At 51.4% G+C, this 12,650-nt stretch overlaps 1 protein-coding gene across 2 annotated transcripts in view; it reads right to left on the minus strand.

Moving 5' to 3' along the window:
- Afap1l1 (actin filament associated protein 1 like 1) overlaps positions 1–12,650 on the minus strand; it is a 59,602-nt gene that overhangs the window by 20,377 nt on the left and 26,575 nt on the right. For both annotated transcript variants that reach the window (XM_052742279.1, XM_052742278.1), the window contains exons 2-9: positions 12,001–12,129; positions 11,046–11,129; positions 10,172–10,269; positions 8,915–9,023; positions 5,672–5,770; positions 4,850–5,061; positions 2,219–2,398; positions 90–176 (exon numbers count right to left, since the gene is read on the minus strand). In XM_052742279.1, the coding sequence (XP_052598239.1) occupies positions 90–176; positions 2,219–2,398; positions 4,850–5,061; positions 5,672–5,770; positions 8,915–9,023; positions 10,172–10,269; positions 11,046–11,129; positions 12,001–12,129 (998 nt within the window). The remainder of the gene's footprint in view (positions 1–89; positions 177–2,218; positions 2,399–4,849; positions 5,062–5,671; positions 5,771–8,914; positions 9,024–10,171; positions 10,270–11,045; positions 11,130–12,000; positions 12,130–12,650) is intronic.

Below are 12,650 nucleotides of genomic sequence, written 5' to 3' on the forward strand. Positions count from 1 at the left end.
TGTGTGTCTTCACCACCAGGCTGTGAGTCCGTGGCCTGTGCTTAGTGCCTACTTCCTTACCCAGAGGAGACAACCGGAGACAGACATACCTTGTCCTGATCCAGCTTACACAGAAAGACTGGGGATCTGGGGGCCTCCAAGCCCTCAGCTCCAAGCCGGCTGACCTCTCGGATAACCTGTGGAGAGAACATAGGGCTGGGAATAGGTGCCCGGGAAAAGCTCTGGGGACAGAAGCAGGGCTGGTATTTGTGGGATCAAGATGGTTGTGAAGATGGATTAGGGCCACCAGGAGGCAGAGTAGGGCTGAATTAGCCATCTGCACAAACATGGACTTATCAGAGCCTGTCTGAAAGGGCTTGCTACACACATCCACACTGTAAGAACACTGCTCTCTGCTGTCTGAGGAGAGTGAGGCCACAGATAAGGGAGATGTGACTCTTGAAGAGTCACAGTGGTGACGGAGCCTGCGTACGTGACAGCTAGGCCTTTTATTACAGCCGGCAGGTGGCGAGCGTCATCACCTTGATGTCATTGACATCCTTTCATTTACTCAGGCATAAGCATGCAGGTGATAACATTGAAAAAGTCACCATCTAAGCCAGGTGTGGTGGCGCACACCTTTAATCCCAGCACTCAGGCAGAGGCAGGCAGATCTTTATGAGTTTGAGGCCAGCCTGGTCTATAGAATGAGTTCCAGGACAGCAAGTGCTAAGGCACCATCTGATGCTCACCCAGACAGCAGCATTTATCCCCACAGCAGTCTGTGATCCTCAAGTTACAGGTGAGGAGGATGTGATTCAGGGAGGTAAAGGCTCTGGTAGGAGGCAGCAGAGCCAGACCCCCAAAATAAGTGCATGGCTGCCTGCTAGATAAGCCTTGGACTAGGCTACAGAGGACTAGAATGGCCAGGCAGATCCCTTTGAACTCTGGGCCCAAGACTCCTACTTCCGATGCAAATGGAGCCTGAAGCCTGAGGCTCCTGAAGGCAAGTTCTCTCCCTTCCTTCCCTTCTGGACACAAAGGTAGGGATGAGAATACCAGACATTCCAGGGAGATCTGGTTATCACCGAAAGGAAGGGAGAAGGGAGCTTGGTTTCATTGTTCCGACAGGAAGGTAAGCGAGGAGAGCGGGGTGTCCAATGGGGTAGAGGAATGGAGGGTCTGCTGGAGAGGACTGGGGCCCTGTTGATTACCACCAACAGAAGCTAACCAACACTGCTGTTCACTTACTGTCTAGCAGGCACTGAGCCAACTCTTGTTAAATCCTTAAAAGAATCATTTAAGAGATGGGGAAACTGAGGCACAGGAAAGCAATGTCATTTGCAGAAGATCTTTTTTTTTTAATTTTTTTTATTTTTCGAGACAGGGTTTCTCTGTGTAGCTTTGTTCCTTTCCTGGAACTCACTTTGTAGACCAGGCTGGCCTTGAACTCACAGAGATCCGCCTGCCTCTACCTCCTGAGTGCTGGCATTAAAGGCGTGCGCCACAACCGCCTGGCAGAAGATCTTACAGCTAGGGAATGTTGTTCGTTTCTGGAACTTGAACTCAAATCCATGTACCACTAAAGTCTTCCCTTATCATTACTATGCCACCATGCCTACTGTGGAGTAGACTGACTTGGCCTCACATCTTGATCCCAATCACTTGATGCTGTCTGCGACATTTGGCAATCACATTAAGTTCTCTGTGCCTCAGTTTACCCACCTTTGAATGTAAGTCATAACAGCCCTAATGGTCATATACATGAGGCTTTGGCACACTGCATGGTACAATGTGATTAATACATGGTGGCTTCATGGATCTGTGACATCATAAAGATGCTGGACTCCAGTGGCTATTACCACAATGCACATTCCCATCTCAAAACAAGAAAGGGATTCCCCCCTCCCCTATTTTTAAATTAGAAGGGCTGGCTGGCCTAATAATAAAACCAGCTTTCAAAGGCATTGATGCACACCATTCCAGGAGTGTAGGGTGGGCAAACAGCAGGCTGCTGTATAGGAAAGTTAAATAATGGGAAGATTATAGACCTCCCGTATGAGGTATGTTTGTGGTGAATATCCAAGGCCCATTCGATGTGAGTCTTAGTCATGCACAGGGACCTCCTGGATCCCTTCTCCCCTAGGTAAGGCTTGGTACTACCAAGGTTAGAACCCCAGCTTGGGGAAAGAGAGGGAGGGCAGGATGGCGGCATCCGGTGTGTCCTGGGCATGCGTACCTTCAGCCACTCCTCAGCCTGCTCCCTGCTCTGCAGAGCCAGCACCAACACCTCCGTGGCCCCCTGGGAGAAGCGCAGCTCATGCCGCTTGTGGCGGCTGTCCTTGGGCACGTAGACGACGGTGCAGGCATCTAGTGCCAGCCTCAGGTGTGGCTGCCGGTCCTTGGAGCTTTTGTAACACTGCATGAGGAGAGGGGGATGGGGGTGGGGTCAGAACCTCCCGCAGTAGAGGGTGGGAGAGGGACGACACCCTCACACACAGTCGATTCCCTACTCGGCCCAAGTGTGAGTAATAATACCTCACAGTGAGAAGCCTGAGCGGGGTCTCTGGGAATCTTCCAACACAGCTGTCCACGAGGAAAAGGCAGATTATAGCACAATACTAGGAAGGCCATGTGGGTTGAAGAAGCCAGAGAACAAATAGGTTGGCTTGGGAGGATGCCAGCTGAAAGGCTGCATGGCAGACCATCAGGAGTGAATCCTGGCAGGTATACACTGCTGACCTTGGGAAGGTGGGCTTTCTCATAGGGAGGCCAACTTCAGCCTCCACATCAGAAATTGACAATAACGCTACAAAAGAGGATGTGGAAGTAGACAATGGTTGCTGGGGGAGGGAGAGACGTTTCCTTCAGTAGGGTATACACTGGTAAGGTGTCTACACTCCTGTAAATAACCCCTAACCTACGCTCCTGTAAACAATCCTAAGCGCACACATTGGTTTACACCCACACAAAGCAAGTGGAGGGGGGCAGTTTGAATGTTAGGCCACCCTTGTGTGACCAGAATAAACCGGTAGTGGTCCTGGTTTTTTTTTTATAAGCATCTAGATTCTGTTTGCTAGTGTTCCGTTTTGAGCTTTCAACTATGTTATAAAAGAAGTCAGACTATGATTTTTCTTTTTTAAACTTGTTTTCATTTATTTCTTTATGGGAGGGGGGCACATGTATGCCACGGCAAATATGTAGCAGCCAGAGACGACTTGCTAGAGTTGGTTCTCAACTTCTACCATGTGGGTTCCAGGTACTGAGCTCAGGCCACCGGGCTTGGTAACAGATGCCCTTACCCCGAGCTGTGTTACCCTTTTCTTAAGCTTTCCGCATCCCAATCACAGGTTTCGCTATGAGTGACGCTTCCAGACATGTATAGCTTTTGATCACTGTCACCCTCTCATCCCACGCCAGCTAATCCCCTTCCACGGCCCGGCTCCTCTTCTGGAGAATTATGAAAGCGTTCCCTTTGGAGTTGGGCTGTCACTGGCTGCCTTCCCCGGTCACTCTGTCTCCTTGGGGCTGGAGGGCCTGGCAGTCAAACACAATAGAGAAAGGGGCGGGGGGGGGGGGGGGGGGGGGGCGGAAGAATGGAAACATATCTGGGTGGTGGTGCACACCTTTGATCCCAGCACTCGGGAGGTAGAGGCAGGCAGATTTCTGTGAGTTCCAGGCCAGCCTGGTCTATAGAGTGAGTTCTGGAACAGCCACGACCGCACAAAGAAACCCAGAGTAGGAAAATGAACCTAACTGGGGGAAAAGATAATAGCTGTTTCTCCCTCCCGCATCCCTCTGTCTCTGTCTCTGTCTCTCAAAGTGTTTTAATCTGTCTGCAAGCCACGGTTAACATGCATGGCTTTGAAACTTTTTCTCACTCTGGGCAGTGAAGACTGACGGCAGTCCAAGGCCAATCCAAAGGTCATGATGGGTGTGTTTCCAGTTCTTTTGGTTTGGACTCAGAGACCCACCTGCCTCTGCCATCCAAGTGCTGGGATTAGAGTGTGTGCCACCACCACCTGGCAGTGGATCTTCTTTAGGGACAACAGTAACAAGACACAGTGCCCCAAAAGGAAAGCTTCCTTTAAGAGAATGAGTTATACAGTTATACTGGAGGGCATTGCTTTATAAACAGATGTGTGAAGATGAGAGTGGAAACGGAGTCATTCTTATTTTAATTTTATGTTTCCGGGTGTTTTGCCTGCATGCATGTCTGTGCACCCTATTTGTGCAGTGCCTGAGGAGGCTACCAGATCCCCTGGAACTAGAGTTACAGATGGCTGTGAACCACCATGTGGGTGCTGGGAATCCATCCCAGGTCCTTTGCAAGATCAGTCCATGCTCATAACTGCGGAGCCATGCCTCCAGTCAACTCTTAGTCAATGAGATTCATTCATTATTTTGCTCTGTCTCATTCCAGGGTCTTGCTATGTAGCCCTGGCTGGCCTTGAACTCATGAAAATCCCCCCCCCCCCATAGCCTCCAAAGCGCTGGGGTAATAAGCAGAGATATTTCTTTGTAAATCATTTTCTTATCTTTTCCTAGTGAGTTTTATTTATTTATTTCACTTTTGTGGTACTGGGGACTGAATTCTGGTCTTGTGCATGCTAGGCAAGTACTTGGACACTGAGCTACGTGCCTCGCCCTTCCCCTAGTTTATGAATGAGGTATATTAACTTGTATAATAAAGACCAATAAATGTTTTAAAGTAATTAAGAAAAAATCTGGAAAGAAAAACTAGGTAAGCCTCCATCTGATTTTCAAGGTTTTGTGTGTGTGTGTGTGTGTGCTGGAGCGCGTGTACACAGACCACTCACACCCTCAGGCACGTAAAGGCACACCCACCGGCCGCCAGGGAGGCACTCACCAGTAGCTGCTCCCCCTTGATGACCGTCAGCTGCTTGGCCCACTGCCCGAAGCGCTTTTTCCGGAGCAGGAAGGCACATATCCTGCAATCCCTAACCAGGTGCATGGAGGCCTCCTCCGAGGGCCACTGGTGCCTGGGCCGACGCCCCTTCTCTTCCTCCTCCTCCTCATCGTAAGATTCATAGGAGCTACTCATGGCGTCAGAGTCATTGTCTGTGGGTGTCACGGGAAAGGACCTTCAGTCTCGGTGCCCCCCTCCCCCCAGGCCCCTTCTAACCCTGGCAGGCAGCCTGCTCTGGGCCCGAGCTATGGGAGGCAGAGGAAGGACAAGGATGGACTAGAGGCCTTACTCAAAAGCTTTGCTCTGGACCTGCTTCTGTGATGGGGTCTTAGTGATTTCACTTCGTGGGGTTCCTCACCAATATGCAGTCATGATAAATACCAGATGCTATTTTATCTGGTGCCGTGGACCCCGCGGCACGGACAATGTTCAGCTAAGCGTCTTATACCAGCAAGTGCTCGGTAAACTTCTGCTATCGCCCGACCTCATTACCATCCACAGCCACTGTCTCAGGCCATCCGCAAAATCCAAATCCCCAGGACAGATAAGGAAACTGAATTTGCCTATGATCAGTCATCAAGAACCAGGTCAGGCAAAGCCTCAAGTGACTCCCTTTCCAGTGTTTTTTTTCCCCGCTGAACCCACTGAGAAGAGGGCTTTGGGACCTCTTTAGTGATCACAGTCTGGTAAGGGGTTGTGGGTGTGTGCATGCCTAGGACCAGCTCTTCCGGACAGCTGTGTGAGCAGCTGCCTGGTACATACAGGAGTTCTTCAGCTCTCCATTCACCCTCGTCGTGGGGTAGCTGCTGTCGGCATCCTCATAGTAACCGTCCACAATCGACTGGGCTGGGCTGCAGCCATCTGTGGGGATGTTGGAAAGAGTTGAGCTTATAGAAATACGGGCAGAATCCAGAGGCAGGGCTGGGAAAGCCCTAGGGACAGAGAGTGGGGGACTCAGGGCAGCCTCTGCCTGAGTCGGGGGGGGGGGTGGGCTCTACCTCTACATCTGGTCTGCTGTGGCTCCTCACCTAACCCTACAGACCTGTCACTACAAACTGCGTCGCTGGACCTCGCCAGACCTCCAGGCCTGTGTTCATCCTGTTCTCTGTGTCTTCCAACACTCTTATCAGAGGATACTCCCCACCTTCCAGACCCAGCTCAAAGATGTTTCCTCTCATCTTCGAATGGAACTGAGTGTGTATGAATGTTCTCATCATAGCTCTGGTCTCTGTACTGCAGGGTGTAGGGTACCTGCTCCAAACAAAGGAGGCGCTTGGTTCCATTTTACACCCAGGGCAAGAGACCTACAGAGATTGCCAGCGGCTGAGGCGGGATCAGAAGTGAGCCGGATGCCTTCATTCACCCAGGTTGGCTCACTCTCTCATCACACGGTTCTTCAGAGCGCTGACTCGGGGTTGTTGGGTTCCTCCTGTCCATCTGTTTCCTGAGGAAAGCTGTACTGTAGTCCCTAGCTAATGGGATACTCGGCTCACTCCCAAGCAAGGCTCAGAGCCTGCCTTTGCCTCTCTGAGGCCTACGTGTCGGCAGCATGATGGGCAAGGTGGACTGGAGGAGTTGGCAGATGCGGAGTGGGGCATGTGGGGGCAAAATATAACATCATGGCTAGACTGTGTATGTGTGAGAGAGGAAGAACACTCTGGCTGGCTTGGTAGTAGGCTCTCCCCTCACTGGGTCCATGGTCTTTCCTGAGGCCCTCCCTTCCGGCCTTCCCAGGAGGAGGCTTCCCTGCCCTGTATGAGAGACGTAAGCTCTCTGGGAACGTTAGGGAGCCTCTTCTTGCCAAGGTGCTTGACGTAGAACTTGGGTCTCAGCAAGTACCTTGTCCCTTTCTTCCTTTGCCCTTAATGGACCAGATAGGAAAAGTTGCCTGCTTCAGCTCTGTGACAGGGAACTGGAGACTCAGAGCCTGAAGAGGACCACAGATCACTTGGTTCAACCTCTCCCCAGGCAAAAGGTATAAACAGCATAAATGCCATCAGCTGATGGAAAGATAAACTGGATGTGGTATGTCCTCAGAAAAGAGTATCGGCCATTGGAGGAAGCACTCTCTGATTCACACTCCAACACGGATGGATCTTGAAAACACTATGCTAAGTGCAAGAAGTCAATCCAGAAAGGCCACGTGTCAGATGATTCCATTTATGTGAAATGTCCAGAACAGGCAAAGCTGTATTGCCAGAACGCTGGTAGGTGACTGACAGAGGCTGGGGACGTTGGGGGGGAGAAGCAGTGACTGAGGAGGGATTGCTTCATGGTTCAGTTTCTTTTGGGGATGATGGAAACGCTTGGGGACTAGACAGCGACGGTAGCTGTGTAACACTAAATGCACACCACACCATGGGTGGAGACTTTTCAAAACAGTGCGACAGTTAATCTTCTATTTTATCATGGAAATACCTTCGCCCAAGGGAAAAATACAAGCAGTTCAAAAGAGCGTGAATAAAAGAATATTTCCCCTTCACCCAGATTTATTTCCTGCATCCCTCCTTTTCATCCTTCCTGCCTTCACTGTCTTCTATTGAGAAGGGGCCTCCAACTCCCGGGCTCAAGCAATCCTCCTGCCTCAGGTTCTTAGCAGCTGGGATTTTAGTGAATGCCATCTAACTGGCTTAAATAAGAAGTATTCTCAAATTACACATCACATTCATCTGTTATTATTAATTACTTTTTTGTACAAGGGCTATGTCACTGAGCTATCTGTCCAGTGTCCCACCTGGCTTTTTATTCATTTCCCATAGAAAAATCCTGTTACTAGTTTCTTGCATGTCCTAGAAAAATTGTTAAAACTAGTGCCGGCACACACCTTTAATCCCAGCACTCGGGAGGCAGAGACAGGCAGATCTCTGTGAGTTCAAGGCCAGCCTGGGCTACAGAGTGAGTTCCAGGACAGCCAGGGCTGTTACACAGAGAAACCCTGTTTCAAACAAACAAACAAACAAACAAACAAACAAACAAACAAACAGAAACTTTGCAAAAAAAAAAAACAACCCCAAAACAATGCATGAGTGAGTATATCCTGTTAGAAAAAACAAACAAATGAAATCCTGTTCTGAAGAGTGTTCTGTGCCTGATTTTCTTCATGACTGTGCCATTCACGTCTACCATGTGAGTCTGTAGCTTCTGATGGGGTGGACCTGTTTGATTTCCAGTTTGGCAAGTGGACAACACTCTGCTGTGCCGCGGGACGGCAGGGAAGTGGAACACTGACATGACCAGCTGCAGACTCAGCTGCGCATGCTTGGACATCTAAACCCAGTTTCCCTGTACAATATCAGGTCCACCTGCTGCACACTGGGGAAGTCAATGGAAGAACAAGGACTCTCTTTTGGGGCTAACTTCAGAGATTTCTCTAAGATAATGTATCCCATCAGTAAAAGTACGTACACAGAATTTTAAAATACATATTTATGTATAAACGGTATATATGCTATTTATGAGCACTATGCTATAAGTAGATCATGATAAATATAAAATATTCATAGTTTTTAAAAAGATGGTTGAACTATACATAAATCAAGCCTCTACTGTTTCTGCCTGTACCACTGTATGACTCCCTGGGGCTGGAGGCTGAACGGTGAAGCTTGGTTTAGGCCATGGGCCACATCCAATGATGTGCTGACTTGGTAACAGGATCCATCCATGTGCGCACACAGAAAAAAAACCATGACACCACAAACCGAAGGGGTGAGAGAGTTGGAAGCCGGGCTAATGGCTGTCACTTAATGTCCTAGCACCCTTTTATGAATGGAGCTAGTGCCTCCCTGTTATTTCGAGGGTGGAGGACAGAGATCCTCAGAAGGGTCCGTCTCAAGCCACAGAACTGAGGCTAGAAGCCAAGCCCCTGGGCCACGCCACTGATCCCACGGTTAGGAGCTCAGGGCAGCCCCTCCCAGGCAAGGGTGATGGAGCCGGGCAGGCAGTGGCTTATGACCTGCTGATTCTCAAGGAGGGAATCCTATAAGCCATGGAGTGAGCAGAACTTACTCTGAGAGCTGATGTACTCAGGGGACTTGCCGGGCCCCAGGGGAAGGGCTTCTTCATAGTAATCCTCGGGTGGAGGCTTGTTGGGCAGGGGTGGAGGCACGTCAGCTGTCTGCAGTGGAACACATAAGGCGTGTGAAGCAAGGTGGCTGTGAGCACAGCAGAAGGGAGCAGGTGGTGGGAGGGAGGGAGGGAGGGAGGGAGGGAGGGAGACTGGTGGGCAGGAGGCCAGGGTTCCAAGGAGGCAGTCTGAATGTGAACCTCTAAGCTGTTTTTGTGTTTTGAGGTCTCATTATGTAGCCCAGGCTGGTCCTGAGCTGCAATGCTCCCGCCTCTGCCCGCTGCGTGCTGGGATTACAGCATGTGCTGCTGTGCCTGGTGGAGCCCATAGCATTTACTAGACCCGGAGCTGGCAACCCAAGAGCCCATTCACGCTGTTCTGCTTCTGGAAATCCTGCAAGCGTCGGAGCTCCTTTGTAACGTCCGAGAGTTTTTGCAGATCGCCCAGAGTGGCTGTTGTGCTTCTGAGTGAGTAGGCACACCCACAGTTCTCCAACATTGGTGTGAGCTCTGCCACCACACAAGGAGCAACAGAACAAGGAAACACGAGGCATATAACTGGGTGAGCGGTGAAATTTGGGGTCAGGAAACCTCAGCTTTTCAGCTCAGTGCTGTCCTTTACTAGCTGCGGGACACGGGGTGTATCACTGAACCCTCTCCGGGCCTCATCTGTAAAATGGGAACGGCAAATGCGCCACACACATTTGGTTGCTGTGTGCATGTAAAGGGCATAGCAAACTAACAACTAGTACCTGTGACGGAGGTGATGATGCTAAGTGTCTACGGTTGACAAGCAAAGCTTGTCTCTAACTCTGTAGTCCCACGGTTGGGGACCCTAGATCGAATCCTTTACTTTGTAGGTGTGAAAAACTCAGGCTCCAAGAAAAGTGTTTTGCTCACGGCCTCAAGCAGAGCAGTGGGGATGGCAGAAGCCCCCCTTCCTAGCCCAGAGCTTTCCCTCTCACCTGTGTGTATAACCTGAGGCTGGGTGGTGACGTCCTTTGGGCCAGAGGGTGCAGACTCGGCTCATGACCATCTCCCTAGTCTGCAGGCACCACAGGAGGCATGCCATGGTCCACACGGCACTATATCTGCCCTTAACCATCACCATGGAGGGAAGAGGGTCCTGCACAGCAGCAGTGGCCCCTGGGGCTATAGCAAGAGCTTCCCTCACCCTCACTATTCAGGGCTAGGACTCACACTTCTCAGACACGGGCTCTTGGCTGGCTCAGGGCTGGCTCCCTTGCTGGGTTGCTCCCCATCATCCGACATATCCCGAAGGTCACCCAGGTCACAGTCTGCAGAGAGAACCAAGGTGGCAGAGGAGAAAGATGGCTGGGTTTGGGGTCCGGAGGCCGGCCTGGGAAGCCAGGCAGGCCCTACTTCCTCCATCATTAGCAACCTGCACAAGCAGCTGAACAGAGAGCCCCGGGCTGCTTCTGTAGGCAGGGCGCACTGACCTGTCTTGCCTGGCTTCCAGGCAGAGATCACACTACAACATCTTTGTGGGGTGCTTTGGAGGTCTTTGAGAGTATGACACAGGGGCACGGGGTTTCCTGTGTATGTGCATGCCCATAGGGTTCCTGTGTCCCTCTGCTGTACAGGGACTGTCGTCTCAAAACTCTCCTAAACCATGCATCTCTCCTTAGTTAGATAAATAGTTCTTTCTTCTCTAGGATGGCTGCATGGTACCTTCTCTCCCACAAGCCAGCTGGCTGCTCTCAGGCCAGGCAGCCACTTCTAGTTCCTATTTTCTGCAACCAACTCTCAGCCAGGCTCAGTGGCCACGGCTGATGGACGGCAGTGTCTGCAGGGTACCCACTCTGTGCTCTGCTATTTGGCTCTCACGTTCACTCCTGCAAGCTCGGGGTAAGTCTGTAAGCACAGAATCAGGCTTTCAGAGCTGCCTGGGCCCAGCAGCCCAAGGAGACTTAATGGCTCAGTGTGAAAACCAGGAGCGGCATAAGGCTGGGACCCTGTGTGTACGTGTGTGTGTGTGTGTGTGTGTGTGTGTGTGTGTGTGTGTGTGTGTGTGTGTATGTGTTCACGGCTAAAGTTAGGAGAGGCAACTTACCAAATTCTTCAAAGAGAGACTCCACAAAGCTGGGTCCCGAGTGCAGGTCCGCTGTATTCACATACAGGAAGGAGACTTCCTTTGCTGAGGGAGGAGGACACACCAGTGAGGAGGGAAGGCTGCCTCACCTCTTTCTACTGTGATCGTGATCTCTGCCTCCACATGGAAGGGCACCCAGAAGCCTCAGGGTTGGTGAGGAAACAGGGCTCCAGTGAGGAAGAACCTTTGTCACCCCCTCACCCCCACCCCGCAATGATCCTGTGAGGCGGCAGGTGACATTCTGTTTGGGGGAGAGTATGGCTCAGCGTTACTCAGTGGTGACTTTCAACCTCATCCCTCAGACTCCAGGAGTCCTGCAAGGATGGGGTGCAGTTTGTTAGCCACGAAGACAGAGTACACCGTCTGCTGACTTGCAATGTTCCAGGCTGGGGCAAGCTGCTAGGTAGGCAGCGAGGCACCCTTACACGGCTTTAGAGGGGCATGTGCAAAGTCGTGGGAGATGTTTTCCTGGTGGGGGATGCGTGTGTCAGAGAGCACACAGGAGCGTCCGTCTACTTGCGACTGCACGTTGCACACTCACATGTATACATTACAGTGTAGCCAAAGCATGTGTTTATATGTGTATGTGCCATATGTATGTATGGTATATGTTAGTGCTTACTGTGTGTAATGTGTTGGTATATGTGGCGCATTATGTGTGAGAGCGTTATGCTGTGAATCATGGGTGGTGACTATATGAGTGTGCATGTTCTGTGTGAGTCTGTGGAGGGCTGGGGATGGAGGAGGGCATGGAGCATAAACAAGACTGCAGTGGAGAGGCAGGGCCTGGGTGGATGAGCATGTCGGGTCACAGCATAGTACCTGCTATGCTATGAGGCTTAGACATGCCCTTACACAGGCTCTGGGGTGAACGGTGCCATTGCTGTCGGTGTAAGGGGGACTCCTCGGGGCTGACCTGGGAGGGGCTGCAGGCTCTGCAGGATGGAGGCCACAGCCATCTTCTTCTCCAGGGTGCTGTCACTGAGGTACTCATGGTCCAGGAGGCTGAGGAGCCCGGTGAGCTCTGGGATTAGCTGCTCCAACACTGGGGAGGGACAGTGAGGCCCTGAGTTAAGATCTTGCCCCCGCCCAGGGACAACAGGGACCAGAAGGCAGGGCCTTGTTTACATGGAGACCAAGGGCCTCCCACACAGCTGTCCCACAGCTGGTCACCAACCTCTCTGGGGAGGGCCCTGCTCAAAACCTGGTGGCTTTCCTCCCGCCTTCCTACTCTGCCTTAGACCTCGGATGGCCTTGGCCTGAGGACTGGGCCTCCATGTTGGCACATCTGAGCCCAGGCCACGCCGAGCAGGACCAGGATGGCTTTCGTTTGCCTCAGCCTGATTTGCAGTCACAGGAGCTCCGAACATATCTCAGCCAGAGTCCCCAGCTGCCTAGAACACAAGCAGGAAGGAAGCCTTCCTGTTTCATCCATTCACATGCTTCAATCTCTGGAACCTTCTGTTTCCTGTGCCAGAGCCAAACGAAACATTAACCCTTCCTGCTCCATGCCCAAAGCTATCACGGCTGTCCTTTCCACCCATACACTGGTACGTCTGGAGCCTA

This window comes from Peromyscus californicus, unplaced genomic scaffold, assembly GCF_007827085.1.
Source record: "Peromyscus californicus insignis strain IS unplaced genomic scaffold, ASM782708v3 Scaffold_17__1_contigs__length_78620276, whole genome shotgun sequence".
Lineage (NCBI taxonomy): Eukaryota > Metazoa > Chordata > Mammalia > Rodentia > Cricetidae > Peromyscus > Peromyscus californicus.